Source organism: Excalfactoria chinensis, chromosome 4 (genome assembly GCF_039878825.1).
Source record: "Excalfactoria chinensis isolate bCotChi1 chromosome 4, bCotChi1.hap2, whole genome shotgun sequence".
NCBI classification, from domain to species: domain Eukaryota; kingdom Metazoa; phylum Chordata; class Aves; order Galliformes; family Phasianidae; genus Excalfactoria; species Excalfactoria chinensis.
The window spans coordinates 11,538,566-11,559,770 of NC_092828.1; the positions used below are offsets into that span (position 1 = coordinate 11,538,566).

Sequence of the window (21,205 nt, forward strand, 5' to 3'; positions counted from 1 at the left end):
TGGTGCGATTGTATTAATTTGTAGAAACTGATAGATAAAGTAGGTCACTGCTAATAAAAACTTACAAAGATTTGCAGTATAATAGGGTATTTTTCTAATTTGTATATGTTTTTGAATATATGTGAGCTTTTTTCTGTCTTACGTAAGTCTATTCAATTTTAATATGATTTCAAGATTGCTGAATGTAAGAAATTAATTTCATATATATAATGTTGAATCTCATGAAGTTTTGTATAGTTTACCTTCAAGAATGCTTCTCAGTTATAATAATGCCTTGGAAATGCCATTTGGGTTATAAACTGACTGTTGTACAATTCATCATTCCAGCAGATAAACATGAAAAGTGTACACAGATTCAGTATTTGCCTTCATTCATAGAATCACAAGGTTGGAAAGGACTTTCAAGGTCATCTAGTCCAACTGTCCTCCCATTACTATTGCTAACAGATTCAGTCCTGAAATGACAGTAATCAGAGTGCGCGTAAAATACATATGAGCTAGTAACTCCGATGCTTTCAAATATGTTGAATGCTGAATTTATTCAGAGTTATTTATTATTCTCTTCTCTGCAGCCTGCTGTAGAATACAAAAGTCTTCTGGATAGACTTCACAGTCTGGAGCAGGAACATCTGAAGAGATTCCTTCTGGTAAAGCAGGAGGAATATTTTGCAAAGGCTTATAGACAGCTGGCTGTTTCCCAGAGAAAGGAGCTCCATAACATCTTCTTTACACAGATAACAAATGCTACTTTCAAGGGAGAACTGAAACTGGAAATAGCAAAATCATTAGTGGAAGATTACTCTAAAATACAGGTAATAGGACGACTGTTCCCTTCTCAAGCTGATGACAGAATGGGTTTGTACCCATAGTAACTTTTGTAAAATGTTTCAGGAAGTATATGCACTCATGCCTAAGATGTATTATCGATATATTATCACTTTTATAGCTAATTTTCATGGGAATAAAATTTAAAAGTATATTACCATTATTATGTACATTTAGATATGTATACAACTGTATGTATTAATACATTTGCACAAGTGCCCAAGTGCTTAAAGCCCAGGGAAAATAAGACCAGAGGTCACCTAGGTCATGCAGAAAAAACAAAGCTGGAAACTTGTCTACACAATGCGTGTGGGAATTGTGATATACAAATCTGAAGTTTTGCAGTGAGTGTTTTGGGTCTCTGCATAGCTCCTGATAGCCGTCTTAGTAGAGTTCTGTCCTTGAGCCCTTTCCCACAGTATGGACTGTGAGCAGATTTGTGTTCATGCAGCAAACTTCTGGTTCCAGGTCTGCTCTAAGTGATGAGGCCCTCAGCCCGACAGAAATGTCAGGGTGCATTGCAACCATATAGTTTGTGTCCTTAAAGGACTTTTTACTCTGTTTATGTTGGAAGTTGGTGTTCTGGATTCTACAAACTCTGGAAATTGTTCTTCTGTCTCATTGAAGAATGAGTGTTGGGATCCTAGACGTTGAGGTTTTGGAGGTTACAAAGCAATATCTGAAAAGTGAGTGTTAAAGCATAAGGGCCACTTGTAAAACTAGGTGCACTGTCAATGCTTTGCACATAAAAGCCTCACAAGGGTCACTAAAAGACATACATGCTGTAAGTGCTTCTCCGAAAGGTAGCTAAGCAACCATAAAAGGTATGGCAGGTGCAAGAAATCCTGAAGGTGTTGGTTTTGCTACTTGAACATGGGCAATCTAAGTATTAGAACTTGTCTTAGATACCTGATGCTAGCACAGTGTGTGCTAGATACCATTCTGTACTCACTTTGTTGTCTACCACAGCCACTTGTAGACAAATCCATCCTATTCCAAACTGCTGGAAGCAGGAACTTCTGAGCCAGCCTGTGTACAGCTAGTGTGGCTTTTCCCACACTGTGCTGGACACATATGGGAGATGTATCCTTGTCTGTTTAGGCAAGTACACATAAAATAGAGGTATGCAGTACAAAGGCTCAGCATGTTATTTTCTTTTGATGAAATAATGCTAATAATTTAACATGATCTCCAGACTTAAGTTTGTATGAGCTCACTGTTTTCTTCACTTGTAAAAGCTTTTTAACTTTTCTCTGTTTAGGAACAAGTCTGATCTGATACACTTAGGTATTAGTTGAAATTAACATTACATCTAATTAGATATATTTGTTCACATTCTTTCCTGTAGGGAGACATTGAAGAGCTAATGGATTTTTTGCAAGCCAGCAAGAAGTATCATCTGAACAGAAGATTTGCTTACAGAGAATATCTTATAAGAAAGATGCAGTTAAGGGATTCTCAGGCTTCTGCTCTTATAAATGTAGCAGCAACTCAGATATTAAACCTCATTAATAAGATTGAAAGGTAAATGCCTCAGGTTGTTGTTTTTTTTTTTCAGTATATGTTTTGGCATTTATGTTTTCTAGCAAGAAAGGTGCTGAAAAATGCGTGTGGATGTTGAGTTTATTCTAATTTTTTGTAACTGATACCAGTGTCAATTGACTGAAAAACAATCTAGCACTGCTGCTATGAGTCCTGGGTATACATCTTAATTTGTGTGTTTTAGATATCTGTACTGGTATTAGTCACTGGCATCGTATGGGGCATGCATTTAGAGAACAAGTTTAAAATTGGTAATGCAACACCAGCCTTTTGCCATCGATGGCAAGAGTCAGCACTGAAGAGATATATCAGACTTTATCTTGTGTATTTTCTTTCATGATGTTGACTTACGTTAAAATAATTTAATATTAGAAAGCAGGAAGTCTGTCTAAAACCAAAAGATTGCATCTGTTGAGATGGTAAACTAATTTAATTCATGTAACCTTTGCTTACTCATCCTGTTTACTGACACTCTGGGAGTTCAGCCTCAAGATTTGTTGATCAGAGAGCGGTTCTTCCCATATGCTTACACTGCTTTGCCTATTTTGCTAAAATCTGCAGCTGTGTGGCCCTAAGACAAAAATAAATCTCTTGGCATAGGAAATAGAGCTCGGGCACATCTTCCACAGAAAGTTCCTTTCCATCAGTTCATGCCTCTTTTCAGAAATGTGTTATGCAAGAGATGTTCTGAGATGTTTTCACAGATGTCATTATGTGAAAAGCCTTAATGAGAAACTCATCTGTATAACCACTGCGTCCTTGGATCAAATCACTGCAATAACAACTGGGGCTTCTCAAGCTGGAGAAATAGGTTCCACTCAGTGTTCAGTGTTTATTACTGTTCTTAATTGTCAGAAATCAGACTAACAACAGAATGAAGAGATGTGTAGTATTAGTAAGACCTACTGGATTTCATCCCTAAAAATATAATAAGAGGGATGATTGTATTCACACACACAAAATACCCTTCCCCCAGAAAGCCAACAACCTCCTACCTCCTTAAGATAATTTCCAAGATGGAAAATAAATTCTGCTGTACTCCCCTTTCAGACTTCTCATACTGGCAGACAAAGGAAATGTATCCATGGTTCTAGATGGCATTTGTAGAGAATAAATCCCATCTCACTTTCTTAGTTTAGAACTAATTGTTTTCCTGTAAATTCCCATACCTGCTGGGTCACAAATTCAATACAAGCAAATTTTGGCCAAATTCTTAGTCATATTCCATTCTAAAGAACAAATTACAGAATGTAGTAATTTAGATTTTTTGCTTTTTTTTTTTTTTTTTCTTAGTTACAAGCAAACTGAAATATAATGGTACAAGCCAGAGGAAGTTATAATCCATGCTAGGCAGGCTTAAATTTCAGTTTTTACCTCTAAACTGATTTAGGGTCTATCTTCAAATTGGGAATTTAAAATTTGAGCAAGAGAGATTTGGTTTGATGAGCTGCTACTTTCAGTTTGTGTCCATAATATCCTCTTTCTTTTTTTACATTACTGTTTCAACTGCTTGTCTAAATGTAAATACAGGTCTATCCTGATCTGTTATGCCTAGCTTTGGTAATGGGCCTGAAACTTACAGTTACAAATTTTAAAGTTTTAAAAGTCCAGCTCTAATGATACATTTTCAGAGGTGTTTGGTTGGGCTTTTTGTATGTTTTCCCTTAAGGAGTCAGTGAGTCAAAAAGCAAATGGAGAAAATATTTAGCCAGTGTTGTTCTGAGTATATACACAGAGCTGCAGAGCTCTTGATATTTTTGAACTGCAGCAGCTGTAACATTGCATTGTTCTTGTGCAAGTATCTGTGCTTTCAAAGAAGTTTTCATTCTTCTCAAATATCCTCACATTTTAATATCTATGAGCATTCATTATGAATGATGTTTTTTTTTGAAGTAGGTTGTTGTTTTGATCTTTTCTGACAAAGATAATCTAAGCATCCTGTATAGTTCCGAATATTCTTCATTTATGTGGGCTTTGTTATAACCTAAACAGTTTTCCACAGTGTCTTGCTGAACCTTTCAGGAAGAAGGTGCTGGAAAGTGAATGTTTCCAGTAATAATGCAACAGCACAAAGCTTTTTCGTGATCTCTTACAGCCTTTTCTGCATGTAGTTCTTTTCTCTATTAAGTTTTTACAGCCTTGAATTATTTACCTTAATTATTATCGGTAGTATGCCAGCTTGACAGGTGAAATCCTAGAATAGCTGAAGTGCAGTAACCTGGACATCATCGTGCAGGTATTCTCCATACAGTCTGAGACAGCCTTCATATACAGCTTTTCTGATTCATCTCTTCTGTTTCAGTGACTTTCTTCCATAAAACAATCTTCCTTTGCTGGGGTACAACTTTCATCATCTAGTTCTCCATTACATCTAATACAATCTACTACTTTCTACTTTTAGTGCTCTTCACATTTTTCTCCTTTAGGCTTTCATTCAGTACAGAGAAATTGAGGTTTTCCTCTAATTGACCTATGAAGTGTGCTTTTCAAGGGCTCACACTGCTTCTCAGGACCTTCTAAAATCCTCACTACATTTGCATGAATCACCCTGTAAACCTTTCCGTCTTTTTTCCTGTCATTCCGTCATCTTGTATTCTCCTTCATTAACATTCTCCTTCTTCAAAAACATTAAACATGTGCCTGCACATTTTGTCAGTGTCTGGTATGCTGAGACCAAACAGTTTATTGTACAACGTGATACTATTTCACTGTCTTTCTCCTCCTTTTATTTTGTATTTCAGTTCACAGTCCTTTGGGAACAGGGTGTCTTTCAGTTCTAATACACCAACTAACTGTTTTTACACTGTATGTGTATGGAACTAGAAATGAAGTTTTCTTGGAATGACTGAACATCCTACAAACTACCATGGTACTGATTAATAGGAGTTACTGTTTAAACTCCTATAGAGTAGCAGTAGAAATGTTACCCACTATAACATATATATAAACGTATATAAATCATCTTCCATCTATGTTGCATGTCTATTTTGAAATTTTTCATTTGCAGGATAATTCTAGCACATCTATCTTTTTCTATTACAGCCTATTCCAGTGCTCTGGACAGGGATTTTAATTGGATGCAGTAAAACTGGGCTTATTTCTTCAATGTGTACAGGCTGAAGGTGTTAAAAATAATATCTTGGTTATGTTACTATAATAAATCTAACTTTGATACACTCATCTTTTGCCTTGGGCTTGATCAAAAAGGAAGCATGAGATCTATCAAATAGAGATAGAAAACTTGGTGCTCTTGGATCTGTAATGATTTGCTTGGTCATAACACTGAACTTTATTTCCGTTCAAGGCAAAAATGACTTTGCCAGAAGATCTGAGAATAATGCTTGTTGAATTGCTCTCAGGTTGCTGAGAGGTGTTTTAATCCTCCTTGCAGAAGATTAGAAAAATACAGTAGACATTGGAAGAAACTTCTGTAAAGGATGCGCTCTCTGGTTGACATAACAGTGAGAATGCAGATCTGAGTTTCTTTCCAGCACAGTCAGTACATGGGGGCTATTTTGTGGCTTGCTCAGATACCTGGAGATTCATTAGCTGTAGGTAGAGAGGTGAGAGTTGTGGAATTTGGACATCGCATTTATAATGCGGTAACTGCAATCAAGCTAAAACTTTATATTCTGCTTGTCTTGTTTTAGCTTGTATTTTGAGGATTTTACTTGCATTAGTGCTGCAACAGCATGAACAAATCCTAATAAAACAGAATGAGGCCCCATACATGGAGATGGTCATGGTGGTAGATTGCTATGGTTAGCCACTACTGTAGCTTATTAATTCTGCTAGGTATCATGCTGGAACAGAGCCCTGGAAGATGAGCATATGAAGGTCAACATACAAAATTTTGCAAAATTCAATTGAATCCAAGCTTTGTATGTAATATTGATGCTTTCTGGGAAGAGGGGATTTGAAAATTAAACCAGGAAATGCTTGGACAACATCCAAATTCAGCTTAGGAAGTGGTGCTTTCTGCTCAAAATTTCATTTGACCTTTTCAACACCACTTCAAAACTCCATGTGCTGTAATGTTAGAAATCATAAACTAATGCTGCCCAGCAGACTGACCTGACTTAAGATTGTCTGCATTAAGATGCTCTTCCATTCTTCTGTTGTTTGAGAAATATTTGGGAAATTTCTATTGTAAATACTGTAAATAGGATAGCAGAGAATTCTATAAATTAAATTTGAGTGTATAGGAAGGAAATTTTTATAACTATCAAATTACTGAAGAAACTACTGTTGGTATTTTGCGTACTCTTTAATGTTAAATAGCAACTGCAGGTAGAGCATAGACCTAAACTTCAGTTTGAAAGAACTGTGTGCCTAAGACTGAGGATTTGCTGTGTCACGGTATTGTACTTCACTGTTTGAAATCTTGTTCTTATTTAAATGCAATAGGAAAGCTGAACCTAAGTGTTTTTGTTTGATTAAATTCCATCTTTAAGGGATAAAATTGCTTCTAATTAGAAGGAAATATAAAAGACATCTACACTTGCATTCCAGTGGCATTAAATGAAAAATGTAAATATTATGAATAATATATAAGGCTTGAAATGTCTCATTTGAATATTACTTACATGACTAGATGATTTGTAATTGGTTTTGCATTTGCCTTCCTTCCTTCTTCCCATTCCTTCTTCATGCTTGGCCCTCGCAAACTGCCTTGATTCTGCACTCATCTTTGATATTAGGGTTATCTTTCTGTTATCTGCTTGTTTGTTTAAGAATTATGTTACTACTAAAAAAACAAAGATCTTTTTTTGCAGCTACTTTGTTAAGCCTTACTATTGTACGAATTGCTTCATATATCCTTTTGCTCTTAAGAACTTGGGATAAAAGCTTTCAAACACCATTATTATTACAGAGCGGGTCATCTACATGAAAGTCATTTGGGAATGCTGCTGGACCGAGCTGAGGCTGAAATTAATTCTGTTAAACAAAAATTCAATCATGATTTAAAACAAGAAAAGCAAAAGCTTCATCAGAAACTCATTACTAAGCGAAAGTGGAAAATGTTGCAAAAGGTAATTATTTTCAGTAGATTTATTTTCCCAGGTCTTAACATGAAGGAAAAATAGAATGCGTTGAAAAGTAAGGCGTAGTTCTTAGGGTGGAGGTCAGCAAAAAAAGAGATGAAAATAAATGTCCTTTGTTATTTGCTGTGTACAATCATGTATTGTACTGTGTTTATTATTCAGTAATTAATAGCTGTTCTTAAACAACGGCAGCAAAAGCCTGCAAGAAATTAAGTAAGTGAAGAAATTCACGAAGCCCATCTGCTTAGTCTACTTGCACATTGTTTCAGTTTTATCTTTTTGGGATTGTGTCAAACCACTTGGACATACATTTCTGTTGGTCCTAGCCTTTCTGTCTAACAGTAATTCAAATAATCTCAGGCCTACTTCATGCACATAAAGCCATCATGTTGCATACTAAGTAGATCTCTGCACACTGAAAAGCAGTTCTGAGAACACTGAAAAGGAGAAATTTTGCTTTGCTATAATATGCATATTTAACAAGCTTAACTTTGAGAGCTGTTTCTTCTCTTAATCTTGTTCCTCTTTTTTGGCAAATGAATCAGCAGAAAGAGCATCGGAAGGAGCAGTTGTCCATAGGGATCCCCTTCAAAACCTCAAGAGAGATCACTGACTATCTGAGCCAGTGGAAAACTCTTTTGTGTGATCATGCCACTGAATTTGAAGAACTTACTGAAAAGCTGGATAGTGAAAGCAGTGAAGAGCTGAGAGACCTTATATTTAATCTAACAGAGAAAACTGTCGAAGAACTTAAACTTATTCAGTATGGAGTAATTGTGCAAGAACTGCTAAAGCTCGGTGTGCCAAAGATGTTCCTGCTGGAAGTTGTGGAGGAACATAAAAAAGAGATCATTGTTAAACATGAACACCTCGAAAGGGAAGAACATGAAAAGAGCATGGCTGCTGAGGAGTTGCTTCAGCTCACCAAGCAAAAACTTAGCCAAGAGCTGGAAAATAGTCTTTCACAACAAAAAAAATTAAGGAGCTGGGAACAATCAGTATTCATGCAAGTATCTTTCTCTTTTTTTCTGTTTTTCTAATTAGTAATAAACTAGTAGCTGACTTACCTTCCTGGCTGTAATTGTTAATGATCAGTTCTCTGTCTTGCACATGGGAGCTGATGTCTCACAAATGCTCAGCCCCTGCAGAGCCAGCAGCATGAGCTGACAGCCTCCATGGTCTAACTCTTCAGTGGAATTTCCGGGAAACAGTGTTTTCAAAACCAAAAAGGTTGAATGCTGTTTTTATACTTCAGTTCACACTGTGTCAGGTATCATTTGTGTGTTTTTCATTATGGTTCTCAGTCCGATCTCAGAGATTCAGTACTTTGCAAATGTCATTTAGTATGTCAGGCCTACTTATCCCTACATTTGGTTTTTATGTATCTTTCCCAGCCATGAGTCAAGCTTTATTCATCATGTGCTCATTTATGCCCTATGACAGTATTTCCACTTATTTCATAAGCGCCCAGCACAGTAGTGTACTCCTACAGATCTTGAGCTCCATCCATCAGACTTGATTAATTTGCCCTGCTGACAAAGTGCTGCTGGTACTGAGGCCCCAGGGCCGAGTGGCATCATGGCATAAAACAAAACTGGTGCTGCAGAAGGTTGTTGACTTCAGGCGTGTCCTCTGGCCATTGCTTTATGCTGCGATGTAACCCTGTGGAGGTGGAAAGGTGGGAGGCTGTGCCTCCACCACTGGGAGTCCTTGGGAAGGGAGGACCCTGACTGTAGCCAAAAGAAAGCACCCACGGTGCTGTACAGCTATTTCCTTGATAAGCTTGCAGTGTTCTTAAGCATTTGTCTTTCAAATCCATTTTTTACTTAGTTGCTTTATTACTTGAATGTTTACAGTACTACATTTCCTATACAATGTACTTAATAACAAACTTGGTTAGAGACATAGGAACAGAATTGTAGCTTTAGAGGAAACCACTGGAACAGGCAATGTGTGGAGCCTCAGGAGGAAGTGCACCAAATGTGATAAACCAAACAAAACAAAATGCACCAGTTAAACTTTCTGCTTACTATCTCTTCTATAAATAAAACAGACTTGCTTGGGTGTTTTTGTCCTGACACCATATCTCTTAAGTTTGTCTGCTGTACAGGCAAGACAAGGCAAGAAACCTTGTCTGCTGCATGTTAGCTTTTTTAAAGTATAAAATCCATTTGCATCTTGGTTTGGTTCTGTTTGCATGGCCCTTGTATTTATTCAACATTTTAAGTACTTTTCTGTAAGCCATGTTGGTGTATCTTCTAGCTTATCTTATTATCTCAAAATATATTGCTGAGAACAGACCTGCGCAAGCAGGAAAGGAGATTGTATGACCCAGCAGGTCTTTCATTTCCTAATTTTCAATTCCAAGGTAATTGCGTTCCAGTCTACAGCATTGCCTGTTACACTTGTTAGATGCTATCTTTATTTACAGCAATAATAAGCTGCCTCCTTTTTCTAGTCAAATATGTGCAAATACATATGAAAACTTCAGCATTTATGCAACTGTTCTACCAAAAAGCCCCTACAATCTATCACTGTCTTTTTGTTTAATCCAGTGGCTGTTGAGTTTGATATTTCAGTCACAGACGCCAGCTCTTACATTTGCATTTTCATCTGCCGTATAGTTTTCACAATTATTTTGAGTGATCGCTTTTCCTTTTTATTGCTTATTGAAGCAACGGTGAGTCAGTCCAAAGTCTCTGAGAGTCATTAATGCTGACAGGTTGTTTTTAAATACGGGCTTCGCAAAATTGTGATTTGCAGCCTTTACACACTATTGACTTTCCCCTGTTGAAGTTCTAAGACAGCATGAGGAATGGAAAGGATACTGCAAAAGCTTAATTGGTGTAATGTTGCTTTAAATAATCATTTTTAAGTGATCAGTACCCATAATGAAAATGTTTTAATACAAAGTTTAAGTGTACGTTGATGAATCAGTAAAAAGGAATGGAATCAGCATTTCTAAACCCAGAAATATTTCAGTAGAGCTATGAGTTTCTGTGGGCCCGTGTTACATTGATTAAAAGCATCAGGCTTGATGGAACGTACAGAACAATAACATTTTAACAAGAAAAATGCTTTTTAAAAAAACAATGTAAATAGTTTTCACTCTTTAAACGCAACAGCATTTTTGGGAAATAGAAAAGCATTCTAAATAAAAGTTAATCTAATTTTATCAAATGTTCAAATAATATTTTAGTGACATGATAAGAATATGAACGTAGTTTAAGGTCAGTCAAGTCTGGAGGATGAATTTAAGCTCTTGCATCTTTTTGTTTTGTTTTGTTTTTTTTATGTCATCCTCACCTTGACCTGAGGAGCAGATCCCCAGACTTCTGTGTTGGAATCCTTTCTTCTACAAAAGATGAATTTTGAGTGATTCACGTTGTTAAAATGTAATCCATGTTGTTCAGACTGCTGAAAGCTTTTCTACAAAGAACAAGTCAAACCACTTAGTGATGGGACAGATGACATATATGAGTTTATAATGAAGAGATACTGTTTCTCCACTCTCAGTGGCTGTGACAGCTAAGTGCTGGGAAAAAGCACAGAGAAGCTTTACAAGAAGCCTTTATCGTAATTACAGCCCTAAATTCAGAGTTTGTATTGTCTGAAGTGGTGGTGGAAGGATTCGGTGCATAAGAGAAGTACTCAGAATTGTATTTATTTTCTTTCTTTTAATTCTGAATATGTTTTATTTTGCAAATGATTTTTTTACAATCCAAGAAGTTCTGTATGCAGAAATTGAAGTATCCCCAAGGAAATTTTGAAAGTATTGAGCATCTCAGTCCCGTGTGAAATGAATAACTCTTGTATGCACAAGACAAAATAGAAGGATCAATGTCATGTATTTTTGTGCATGCCTTTAAATTTTGTGCAAAATTGTTCATATCACTGAATAGCAAATGGCTTGATTTTTTAATTTTTCCTTCCTCCCTTAACAGGAAACTTCTAACTTTGCCCCTTTCACTCTCTGAAGAGGAACTGCTCAAAATGAGGCAAGAGTTCCACTGCTGCTTTTCTCAGCTGGACAGCAGTTTGGCTCTGCCCAAGATACGAGCAAGAGCTTTACTTCAGGCTTTTGAGCTGGAGTGGAGGGATGCGCAGCTACTGAAAGTCAGTCAGAATCTAGCAATGACCAATAAGCAGGTAGGAACATTTGCGGTCTGCTTAGGAATGGGTGAGGTGTTCATGTAGGTTATCCACAGGTTGTCAGCCTCTTGTGCAGATATAGGTCTAAAGCTTCTTCATAGGGATGCCCATGAGGTATACTCTTCCTCTGTGTGCAGATGTTGGACCTAAAAGGTAACTGAGCATAGGGGAATATGCTTCCTTCACACATACATGCACATGGCTACTGCTTATTTTCCAGCCTCTCCAGATGAAGTTGTAGGTATAAGGAAGCAGTTGAGTGGCCCAAAGGAGCCATGTTTCTGAGGAGAGCCATTGAAATGTCAAAACCTGGAGTGGTGCTAAGTTTCAGTGAAGATCAGGCAGAACCCAGGCTGAGATTTTTCCTGCAGCCCCCATGCTTCACTAAATTTGGCCATGAGAAGGAAGCAAGGGCAGATTAGGGAGAATTTTTAGAGAAACGTCCTACATTGTCTTGTTTACTTAAGAAAGTGAAACTTCTGGGTTAGTTGATCTTCCTTGGCAAGAATTTGATATTTGATTCTTCTTCAGGAAAATGTAAAATCTGTGGAGTCATAAATTGTGTTCTGTCCTCAAGCAGGAGAAATAAAATTGTTTCCTATATGATTTGTTTGATACCACCATAAATGAATGCTTTGTTTTGTTTCAGTTATGTTTTCTTAATGTGTAAGTGAACTTGGGATAACTGCACTAGAAAGTAGGCTAGATCAAAACCTTAATAATTTCTGAAGTACTTAGAAAAGAAAATGACTTTGCAAAGCCTTATAGTTGAACAGATGTTATCATTTCCCTGAGAGTACATTATACTTAGTTGATATTCTTGTAAAGAAATATAAAGGTCAAGAATAATTTGATTACATGGAACGGTGCCCCTTAATACTATCATGGTTCATTTGAGATTCATATAATGCGTTTTGAAAACAATGTAGTTCTTAAATTAATATTCTTTCTTCATCTTTAACCATGCTGGGGAGATAATGTATCTGTTAAAATCTTGTTGTATTGCCACTGCTAAAGGTTGTTTAAAATGAAATTTATAACGGGTTTTGTGGGAAGGATGAGTATATACTTCTACTTGAAAGATATTTAAAAAGAAGTTTCCAGCTTTGTCTGAATGTCTGAAATATTTTAGAAATATTTTCTTAGTGAAAGTTGTCCTTGCCACATGTTTCATTAATTGTTGAATCTGCAAAATATAGTTAAGTACTAATTTTAATGTTAACATACCCATCTGTCTCTTAGAAATAAAGCACTTTGTTCTCGTCTTCTTACAGCTGCATTCTAAAACGAAAAAAACAGTATCCAAGAATAGAAATAAGACTGATATTTTGAAGAAATCTTTACAGGACAAAATTTTCATTTATCAAGAGTCAGTGAAAGCTGAAAATTCGACTAAGGTAAATGCAAGCATTTTCTGTACTGGGCTCAGAGCCTAAATTTTAATTAAACAAGATATAAAACGAATAACATGAAACTGAGTGAGAGATCTTTCTACTCTTGTCTATTTTTGTTAAGATGCATGTAAAGATTAACAGTTTGCTTCAATTTTTTGGACTTGAGTCTGAAAGCATTTTGGAAACTGTTTCATCGGATGGTTCTGGGGCTTAGTGTATGCATTGACTGCAAGATGCATCTGGGTCATTTGGCTTTCTTAAGGAGTCTTTCAGATAGTGAAATGCTCACTGCTGAGCAAGATTTAGTTCATGGACCTCTTCAAATTCTACTCTAAACCCAGCAGTGTCTTCTAAGGAAGATGTTTTCCGGGTTTGCTTATGCCCATCTCATAAAGAGTGCCTTGAATATAATGGGTATCTTTTTGAAAGGGTCTCAGTCCCGATCTGGTGGTGTTGATCCTTAAGGAATGTTCGGGACTTGTGCCAATACAGGGTTTTGGAGAGTTTGTCCTACTCTGCCCTCAGACTTTCCATGAGATCTGCACGATGTTGTTCATGCTCTTTCATCTTTCTCTGTTTTGCTTTCTCATTTGTATGATATGAGTAATGTACATTTTCTGTATCAGAGGAATATTACAGTGACAACTGTTACATGTAGGTAGTGCTCAGCTACTGTAAGATCTATGCAGAACAAGTGTCATTGGAAGTTAAAATCGGTAGATAAAAATGCTTCCACAAATGACTGCAATGTCAGTTTTAGTACAAATTTGGACGTAGTTTTGTTGTTACACTTGTTCCTTGTGCTTTTTATACCTATATTCTGAAGAATGTAAAATCATGGATCTGCTTCTTTGTTCACAAATAATTTTGCTTTTATGTGAGATGACACAGAATCTATTTCATCACCAACAATGTATTTTGATATTCTAATGTATTACACTGAATTGTGCAGTGTCAGGCAGTGTTTTACAGTCTCTGCTTGATATAATAAAATCCTTTGTGAGTGGCAAGGAAATACTACTGGTTTAGAAGGAGTTTATAATTTAGCTAGAAACCAGTAGTTCATCCAGCTTTGACTGAAGTCACCACATATATCGTGCTGCAGTCACATCTACTCGCAAACTTTTGTTTTCCCATATTCATTTCTGTTTGGAGAGCTGTGATTCTAGAACGAACAACTGGCAGAAAGGAACTCAGGTGGAGAAAGGTAAATAATACTACCTGTCTGAGCAATGCAACAATTAGTTTAAAAGCAGCTGATTCATTTTCTGATGTTGAATAGAAGCTGAATGATAAAGCTGGAATATGTGATGTATTTGGGCACACAACGTATGGTTTCATACTTAATAATACATATACTTAATAATACATAAATATTATCTTGTTTTGCAGTTTGGACCATAAATTTTATGGTTCATGGAATATACTGAGCATCTTGTGTAAACCCATGAGATATTTGGAGTGATTGACAAAGGAACTATGTGTTTCTGTCATCAGTGACATTTCTTTGGCCTTTTAATTCAACTGCAATTAAAATATACATTCTTCTGTCTATTTGAAGTGTAAAACTGCATTTCAATCCTTATTCATTATTCATTTAAATGGGTTCAGACTTATACAAGATCACTCATTTACTCATTATTCATTCACCCATCCTCAGATTTCTATAATTCACTTAAAATCCTTGTATCTGAAAAGGAACTTTCTGTGAGAAAAGAAGCAGATTTCAGATTCATTGTGGGCACACATCTGTCACAACATTTGTCATTTCTGTACTTTTTTATCTGTATCTTTCAAGGCTTATAACACTTCTTTTTCCTAAATGATAAAAGCAGCCTTCAGATATCGCTTACTAATTTTGTGTCATATAAACCAATTCTTTCCACAAGCATGTGTTTTCCACTTTTTGAAATGCGTATGTGTTCTGGCAGATGGACAGTATTGTAGAGATGTAAATAAAAGCTGGATGAGAAAGAGAACCAGCTCCTCAGAATATATATATATACTTTCATAACACATTCAAGCTAGTGAATGAGTGGTGAATAACTTAGATTATTTCATATATAATAATTAATTAAAGTTTATGCTAGTTAAGAAGTTCCCTTAGTCTGTTGGATAGAGAGCATCACAGACAAAAGCTTTTGAAAATGATCCTATTTGATTCTAGTCAGTTGGGTGCTGTTGAACTTTTTTCCCCATTCCTTGAATAGGTGGCATTATACTGCATTATATTACTGTCATAATATAAATCACTTTGTTGTGATTCCATTGTTCTCAAAACTGAACAATGACAAAATTTAAAAGGTGATTTGTGGCATCACTTGTCCAGCCTGGTTCATTTTTAGCACTGCCCTTTAAATTGTCACCGGTAGTGTTTTATTTCTGTCTGCAGGGAATGCCTTGGTGGACACCAGCTGTTGTTAGGGAAGTGCTAAGTGACCAAGTCAAATGTAACTTGGAAAAGTTTGTCTTGTGCACAGTCTTTCAAAGGAAGACTTTTAAAATATTTGCCATGGCACTGGTGTGTGGAATAACCTTTTTTCTGACCTGTAGTCTTGTATCATTGCCTCATAACAATATCTTGAAATAACATTTGGGATTTTGAAGATAAGTTTTCTTTGGCAATGTAGAAAAACAAAGCAACAAACAAACCTTGAGCTGGGTGGGATTGGCTGTCTCATGCAATCCAAACTAAAACTGTGATTTGTAGAATGCTTTACAGAACTTTTTGGTTTTCTGTGATTTCCATTTGGTGTTGCTAGAGTATAATGTAGATGTCTGAATGCTTGTGAGCTGATGCATTTTGAGGCTAGTTGGGAAATGCTGAAGTTATCAGCTTTTTGGTAAAAAGCATGGCATTGAAAATGCCTCAAATTCATTTTATGTTTCTCACCTACTTGCAAAGATTATAAAATAGACACGCACAAAAATAATAATAGTATAGAATATTGCTGGAATGTGGTAACAAGAAATGTGTATTTTTGGATCTAGCTTAAGGTACAAATCATCTACTTTTGTTTACTTCTTTTAAGAGCACCTGGAAGCAGCTGGAGCACCAACTCCAGATTTTGGCCATTATTTTTGCTTTCCACTGAAGAGCTCTGACTCCATTGTTCAAGAGTAACAATTTAGTTTTTAGCATTTTGATTTTCTGTATTTCCAGTATGATCTCTGAGCTAAGTAATAATAAAGTAATAATACTTATTATTTCATGTCATACATGTATATTTTTCAAGGTTGACTCCGTGGATTAACAGTAATGTTGAAAGACAATGCCTGTCTTTTAAGATGGAGACTTGTTTCTACATTGAGTTTATAAGACATCTTTACACTTTAGTTGTAGTTTTCTAACTTTCATTTTTGAGACACTTCCGAGTGGTAATAGTCTTTCCTTTGTGTTCAAGGATGTTCCAGATGATGTAATGGAGATTTTGGAGAAAACCATATGAGCACGAACATACCATAAGCCTTGTTTATTGCAAATCACATTTTGAATTTAGCTGTATCTGTGGGATAATAGAATTTGAGTGATACACAGTTACTCTTGGGAAATTTCTTACCAATAAAATTTCCAGAGAAAAATCATGGACATCATTCACTCTCCTTTAAGGCAAACCATGAATAAAATAAAAAATAAAATAAAATAAAAAAGTAATTCTCGTAAATATGAATGGAATAAAAGCTAGCATGAATGGAATGCTAATAAGGTTTTAATGACTTGAGATGCAGAAAAACAGATGCAGGGGCAATTTTACTGGCCATGAATATCAGTGGTAGAGAATGGAGAGCTCGTCAGTCACTTTGTGTTTGATTGTGTGCTTGTAAATGCAGAGTTTGCTTTTCACTCATGGATTTTTTTCTGTGTAGGTCCCATTAGATGTGTTTCAGCAGCATAATTACTGAGTCAGAGCATATGAATTTGATCCTCTTTGATGTTTACTCAGTCTAGTTTTAATCCTGTCTGAAATCCATTACCAGCAGCCTCTTGATTTAGAGTTTAAGGTTGTTTACAAAAAGAGGATTTTTAGTTATTTGCTTAAAGAATAGTAGGTTGAATTTTACTGGTCAGTATCAACTGACACATGCCAATTTGAAACTGGTTGTAGTCTTTCCATACATTTTATGTTATTTTAGCTAAAAGAAAGGATATATTTATCTTGCTATTTAGTCAATGACACAGGTAAGCAGAGAGTTATTTGTATTCTAATTTTACTTTTGTTACATTAAAAATTAATATAGACCCTGTATTCCAGGTTAGTATTTTATATTAAAGTTGTCTTTACCTAAAATGAAACCTTATCACATTGAAATATCTCACCTAACAGCAGTATTTTTTTTAATCAGTTTAAATACATTAAAAGCCTGAAATGTAAAGCTATAAACACTTTTAAGCAATATATTTTGTGATAACAGCTTTGATTTCTTTGCTGTTTTAATCCAGCTTGTTAATTTCAGAGTAGTAAAATGATGAGTGTGCATGTCAGGTTTTAGGTTAATCTTGTTATCCTTTGTCTGTCATTATCTTTTAGGTCAATTATGAGTTGCTACTTGAGAAAGACTGTCAGATACACGATCTGGAAAATAAACTTGGAGAATATATTGCTTCTTTAGAGTTTCAGAAGAGTGCTAAAAAATGCAAAATGTTGGAGCTCTACGCAGCAATCATAAGTGTGCAAGCTTTGCTCTTGGAAAACCTGAGCATGTCAAAAACCCTGTCAAAATCAGAATGTATTCAGATTTTAGAAGCTCATAATCCGGTAGGTAATGAAGATGTGAAAGGGAAAGGTTCCTAGTAGGGGACAGCAACTGCCATGGTGGCTTACTGGACTTTGGTTTAACTGTGCTGGTTTAGAATCTGTTGCATCTGTTGCTGGTCTGCTAATGAATTTCTGTGTTTATTTGCCCTCTAGTGCTTTAAGTAAAAGAAGTAAAGCAAAGCAAAGTGTAAGAGCCAGAGAAGATGATATTATCAGTATTTATTTTTACTATAGCAATGTACCGAGATCTACAGTCAGAAAGAGCAGCATTTTGATAACTAATTAATGTTAAAATTTTGTTGTTCACAAGAAAGGCAGTTGGTCAATGATAGTGAATTGTGACTCATTAGTGTATAATCGGTGTACCCACCTGTTTATCGTACTCTGAGCATGCCCACATGCCTCATGTATATAGTAGAAACTTCAGAAAGATTTTTTCCCTTCATTGTGTTTGCCCCATAATTAATATATGACAGTTTTTTAAATCTTTTCTTCATACTTCAGTGCACAGAATTCATAAGGAAATATTTTTTTAATGTCTGCTATTTATGACCTTCGAAGTGAGGCTTGGGAGAGCACTGGAGTAGAACAAACAAAATGTTTTTTTAAGAGCAAAACCTTTTTTGCTATAGGGCATCATTAGAAAGCTATTGCTGTGAAAACTCCTGCTTAAATTTTAATGCTCTTATGTCTGTAGAGCTTCTCTTAAAACAGCATTTAGTACATTTATATCATTCTAGACTTCTTTTGTTTTGTTTTGTTTTCTTAATTTGTATTAAATTTGTAGGAAATAGGAAAGTTTCATGTGGAGAGAGTATTAGAATAATTTAATCTGGGATTAATACCTTTTATGCAAGAAGTGTAAGAGGTCCCAGAGAAGAGATTGGACTTTGTCCTATCCTCTGCAGAGAGATTACCTTTATCTTCTTTGTCCTTGAACAGATGTAGAAAAAATATTGAAGCAGAGACAGAAAGAGAGATGTAGAATAGCAATGGATTCTTTATCCAACATGCAAGAGCTGAGCTAAAGCATAGTTGGGAAAAAAAAAAAAAAAAAGTATTTTTGACATTGACAATTTACAGAAATAATTTCCTGGTGATCAAACCTTTGTATCTTGCAGTGTTTTATTTCTGCTCCTTTATCCCACCACCTGGCAGATTTTAACAATTGTCATTTTAAAACAAATGTATCAGATTACACGGGATTCCCAAATGCTGCATTAGTGATAGTTTTGTCAATCAGTGAAAGAAGAATATTTGCCTATTTGTGAATATGCTTCATTCCCTCAAAGAAAGTGAGCGTTATTCATTTTTGGTGTTAGGAGAGTAAATCTGAGCTCCAGAATCAAACCTTGCTGACTGGGGGGCAGACACTTACTTAGAGATGCCATCGTCCAATGAATTTCTAATACGAATACAGCTGATGAGGTGGGGGAGCAAATGGAAAAAGTACTGAATTTTTATCTAAGCTACATGTTGGGCAGTAGAGTGCTGAGATTTTTATTAATCAGCTTGTTTGAGGTCAGACAAAAGTGACCCTTGAAGACTGGAATATGAACTCTTCCTTTTGGAGTCAAGTTATCTTATTTGACCAAGGAGAGATAGTTTGGCGTGAGATCCAGTCCACTTAAAACTTAGGTTTTAACAAAGAGTTTTAACCCTTTGATTTTTAGAGCATTGTATTTTAAATCAAATTTTATTACTCTAAATATGAATTTCTATCTTTGAACTTTATATCTCTTTAATACTAGCAAATAATGCAATTTATCTCAAACTAGTCTTGCTCAGCTTCACACACTATTCCAGTGGCTTTATGCAGCTCATAAATTAATTCCTACAGTACCATTCTTTTACTAGATCTCAGATTTCTGTAGTGTACTTTCTAGATGTCCTCTATAGTGGAAGGTTTTAGAGAGCATCAGCAGTGGAAACTGACTTGTATATCTAGATTTTAATAGATTAATAGATTTTAATAGATTTTTATCTTTTGATTTTACTAGAGTGCAAGTCATATTTAATGAAGATATTCAATGCCTTGAAAAGCATTGAAATGACTCCACTGTGTTTGGGTAGAACGACAAAATGAATAAACAAATAACACAAACTGATGTCATCTTTTTTTCTTCACTCCAAATGGAATTTCTTCTTCCAAGATAAATCACAACTGTTCATCACTATGTGTGTTCAAACTCTAGGAGATTGAAGAACTTGACAGGAAGCTGGAGTATGAAATGCTGCATAAAGAGTCAGCGCAGCAACAGCAACATCTAATGAATAAGCAGAGGTGGACACCGGATGGATTGAGACCTTCAGGTGAAGCTGTAGAAACAAATGTAGACAGACAGGTGACGTTTCTGCTAAGACAGGCCATGAGTAAATGTATGCAGTTAATAAACCTGCAGCAGCAAAGGTGAGTGCTGTGGTCTTGGATATTGCAAACTCACTTCAGTCATTATAGACTTGAAGATGCCACAGAGAAACAGCAAAGTGTTCTGTGTTGTTGAGGAGGGGCTGTACATCTGTGTTTATACAGTGCTTTTTGTGATGTGGCCCAGAGTGTAACAAAGAAGTCTCAGGAACACTGAAATAAGAAAGATGGAATAATAATATAGTTGCATTTGGATTGTGATGTGCTATCAGACTATTTCTTGATGGGGCCAGTGGAAACCTAGCAATAGCAGCAAGGGGGAAAAGAATTCTAGTTCTGTTACTTCATTTCCCAAGATAATATGTAGGGACTTCAATGAAACCTGCTCTGTTGGAATCAGAGGAAATAGCCAAGACAATAAAATTAAATTTCCATCTGCACTGTCACACTGTAAACTGAATTCTCTGTTGTACTTCATCTTTGATGTCATATATAAAGTCTTCCTCCAAGATAGGCTTGTCACTTTTCCCTGACCGGTTTTTGAGTAAAAATATCAGTGGGGAAAAAAAAATCCCGAACAGTCATGCCTCCTGGGAGATAGGTAGGAATATCTGTCTTGTCATCAAGGTCACCCAGCAAAAATAGGTGATAATGTGCAGAATTATGAAATAGTATATTACCGTTGTTAGGGTTTAGGGAGTTAGAAATAACATTTTTTGTATATTGCACATTATTAAAAGCCTACCACCTGTTTTACATTACAAAGAGGGTTTCCCTTGTAACAGTTGATTTATGAAAAGGTTTTTGATAGACTTTGAGTAGAGCTGTTATGCTCTTCTCTAACTGAAAAGGTACTTGTAGATTATCAACTCTCCTATTGTAGAGTTGTTAGTAGAGAAAATAGGTCCCTTGCTTGGGAATACCACAAGATACAGGTATATTAGACACGCTAACCAGTTTTTCCTATGTACCTGTAAACATAATGGAAGAAGTGAACACTGTGTTTTTCTCAAATTGCATTATAATTGCTTCATAATTTGGCCTAGTATGAAAAAATTATCAGTAATGAGAAAGCTAAGAGTTTGTTGTTATTTCAACACCAGAAAGATCCACAGTGTATTG

General features: G+C 35.8%; 1 protein-coding gene across 3 annotated transcripts in view; it reads left to right on the forward strand.

Moving 5' to 3' along the window:
• Positions 1-21,205, forward strand: part of EVC2 (EvC ciliary complex subunit 2) — a 60,623-nt gene that overhangs the window by 31,431 nt on the left and 7,987 nt on the right. For 2 of the 3 annotated variants that reach the window (XM_072335673.1, XM_072335675.1), the window contains 8 exons: positions 573-812; positions 2,174-2,349; positions 7,241-7,400; positions 7,958-8,418; positions 11,357-11,561; positions 12,839-12,961; positions 17,488-17,715; positions 19,911-20,125. In XM_072335673.1, the coding sequence (XP_072191774.1) occupies positions 573-812; positions 2,174-2,349; positions 7,241-7,400; positions 7,958-8,418; positions 11,357-11,561; positions 12,839-12,961; positions 17,488-17,715; positions 19,911-20,125 (1,808 nt within the window). The remainder of the gene's footprint in view (positions 1-572; positions 813-2,173; positions 2,350-7,240; positions 7,401-7,957; positions 8,419-11,356; positions 11,562-12,838; positions 12,962-17,487; positions 17,716-19,910; positions 20,126-21,205) is intronic. The other variant, XM_072335674.1, reaches the window with a different exon arrangement.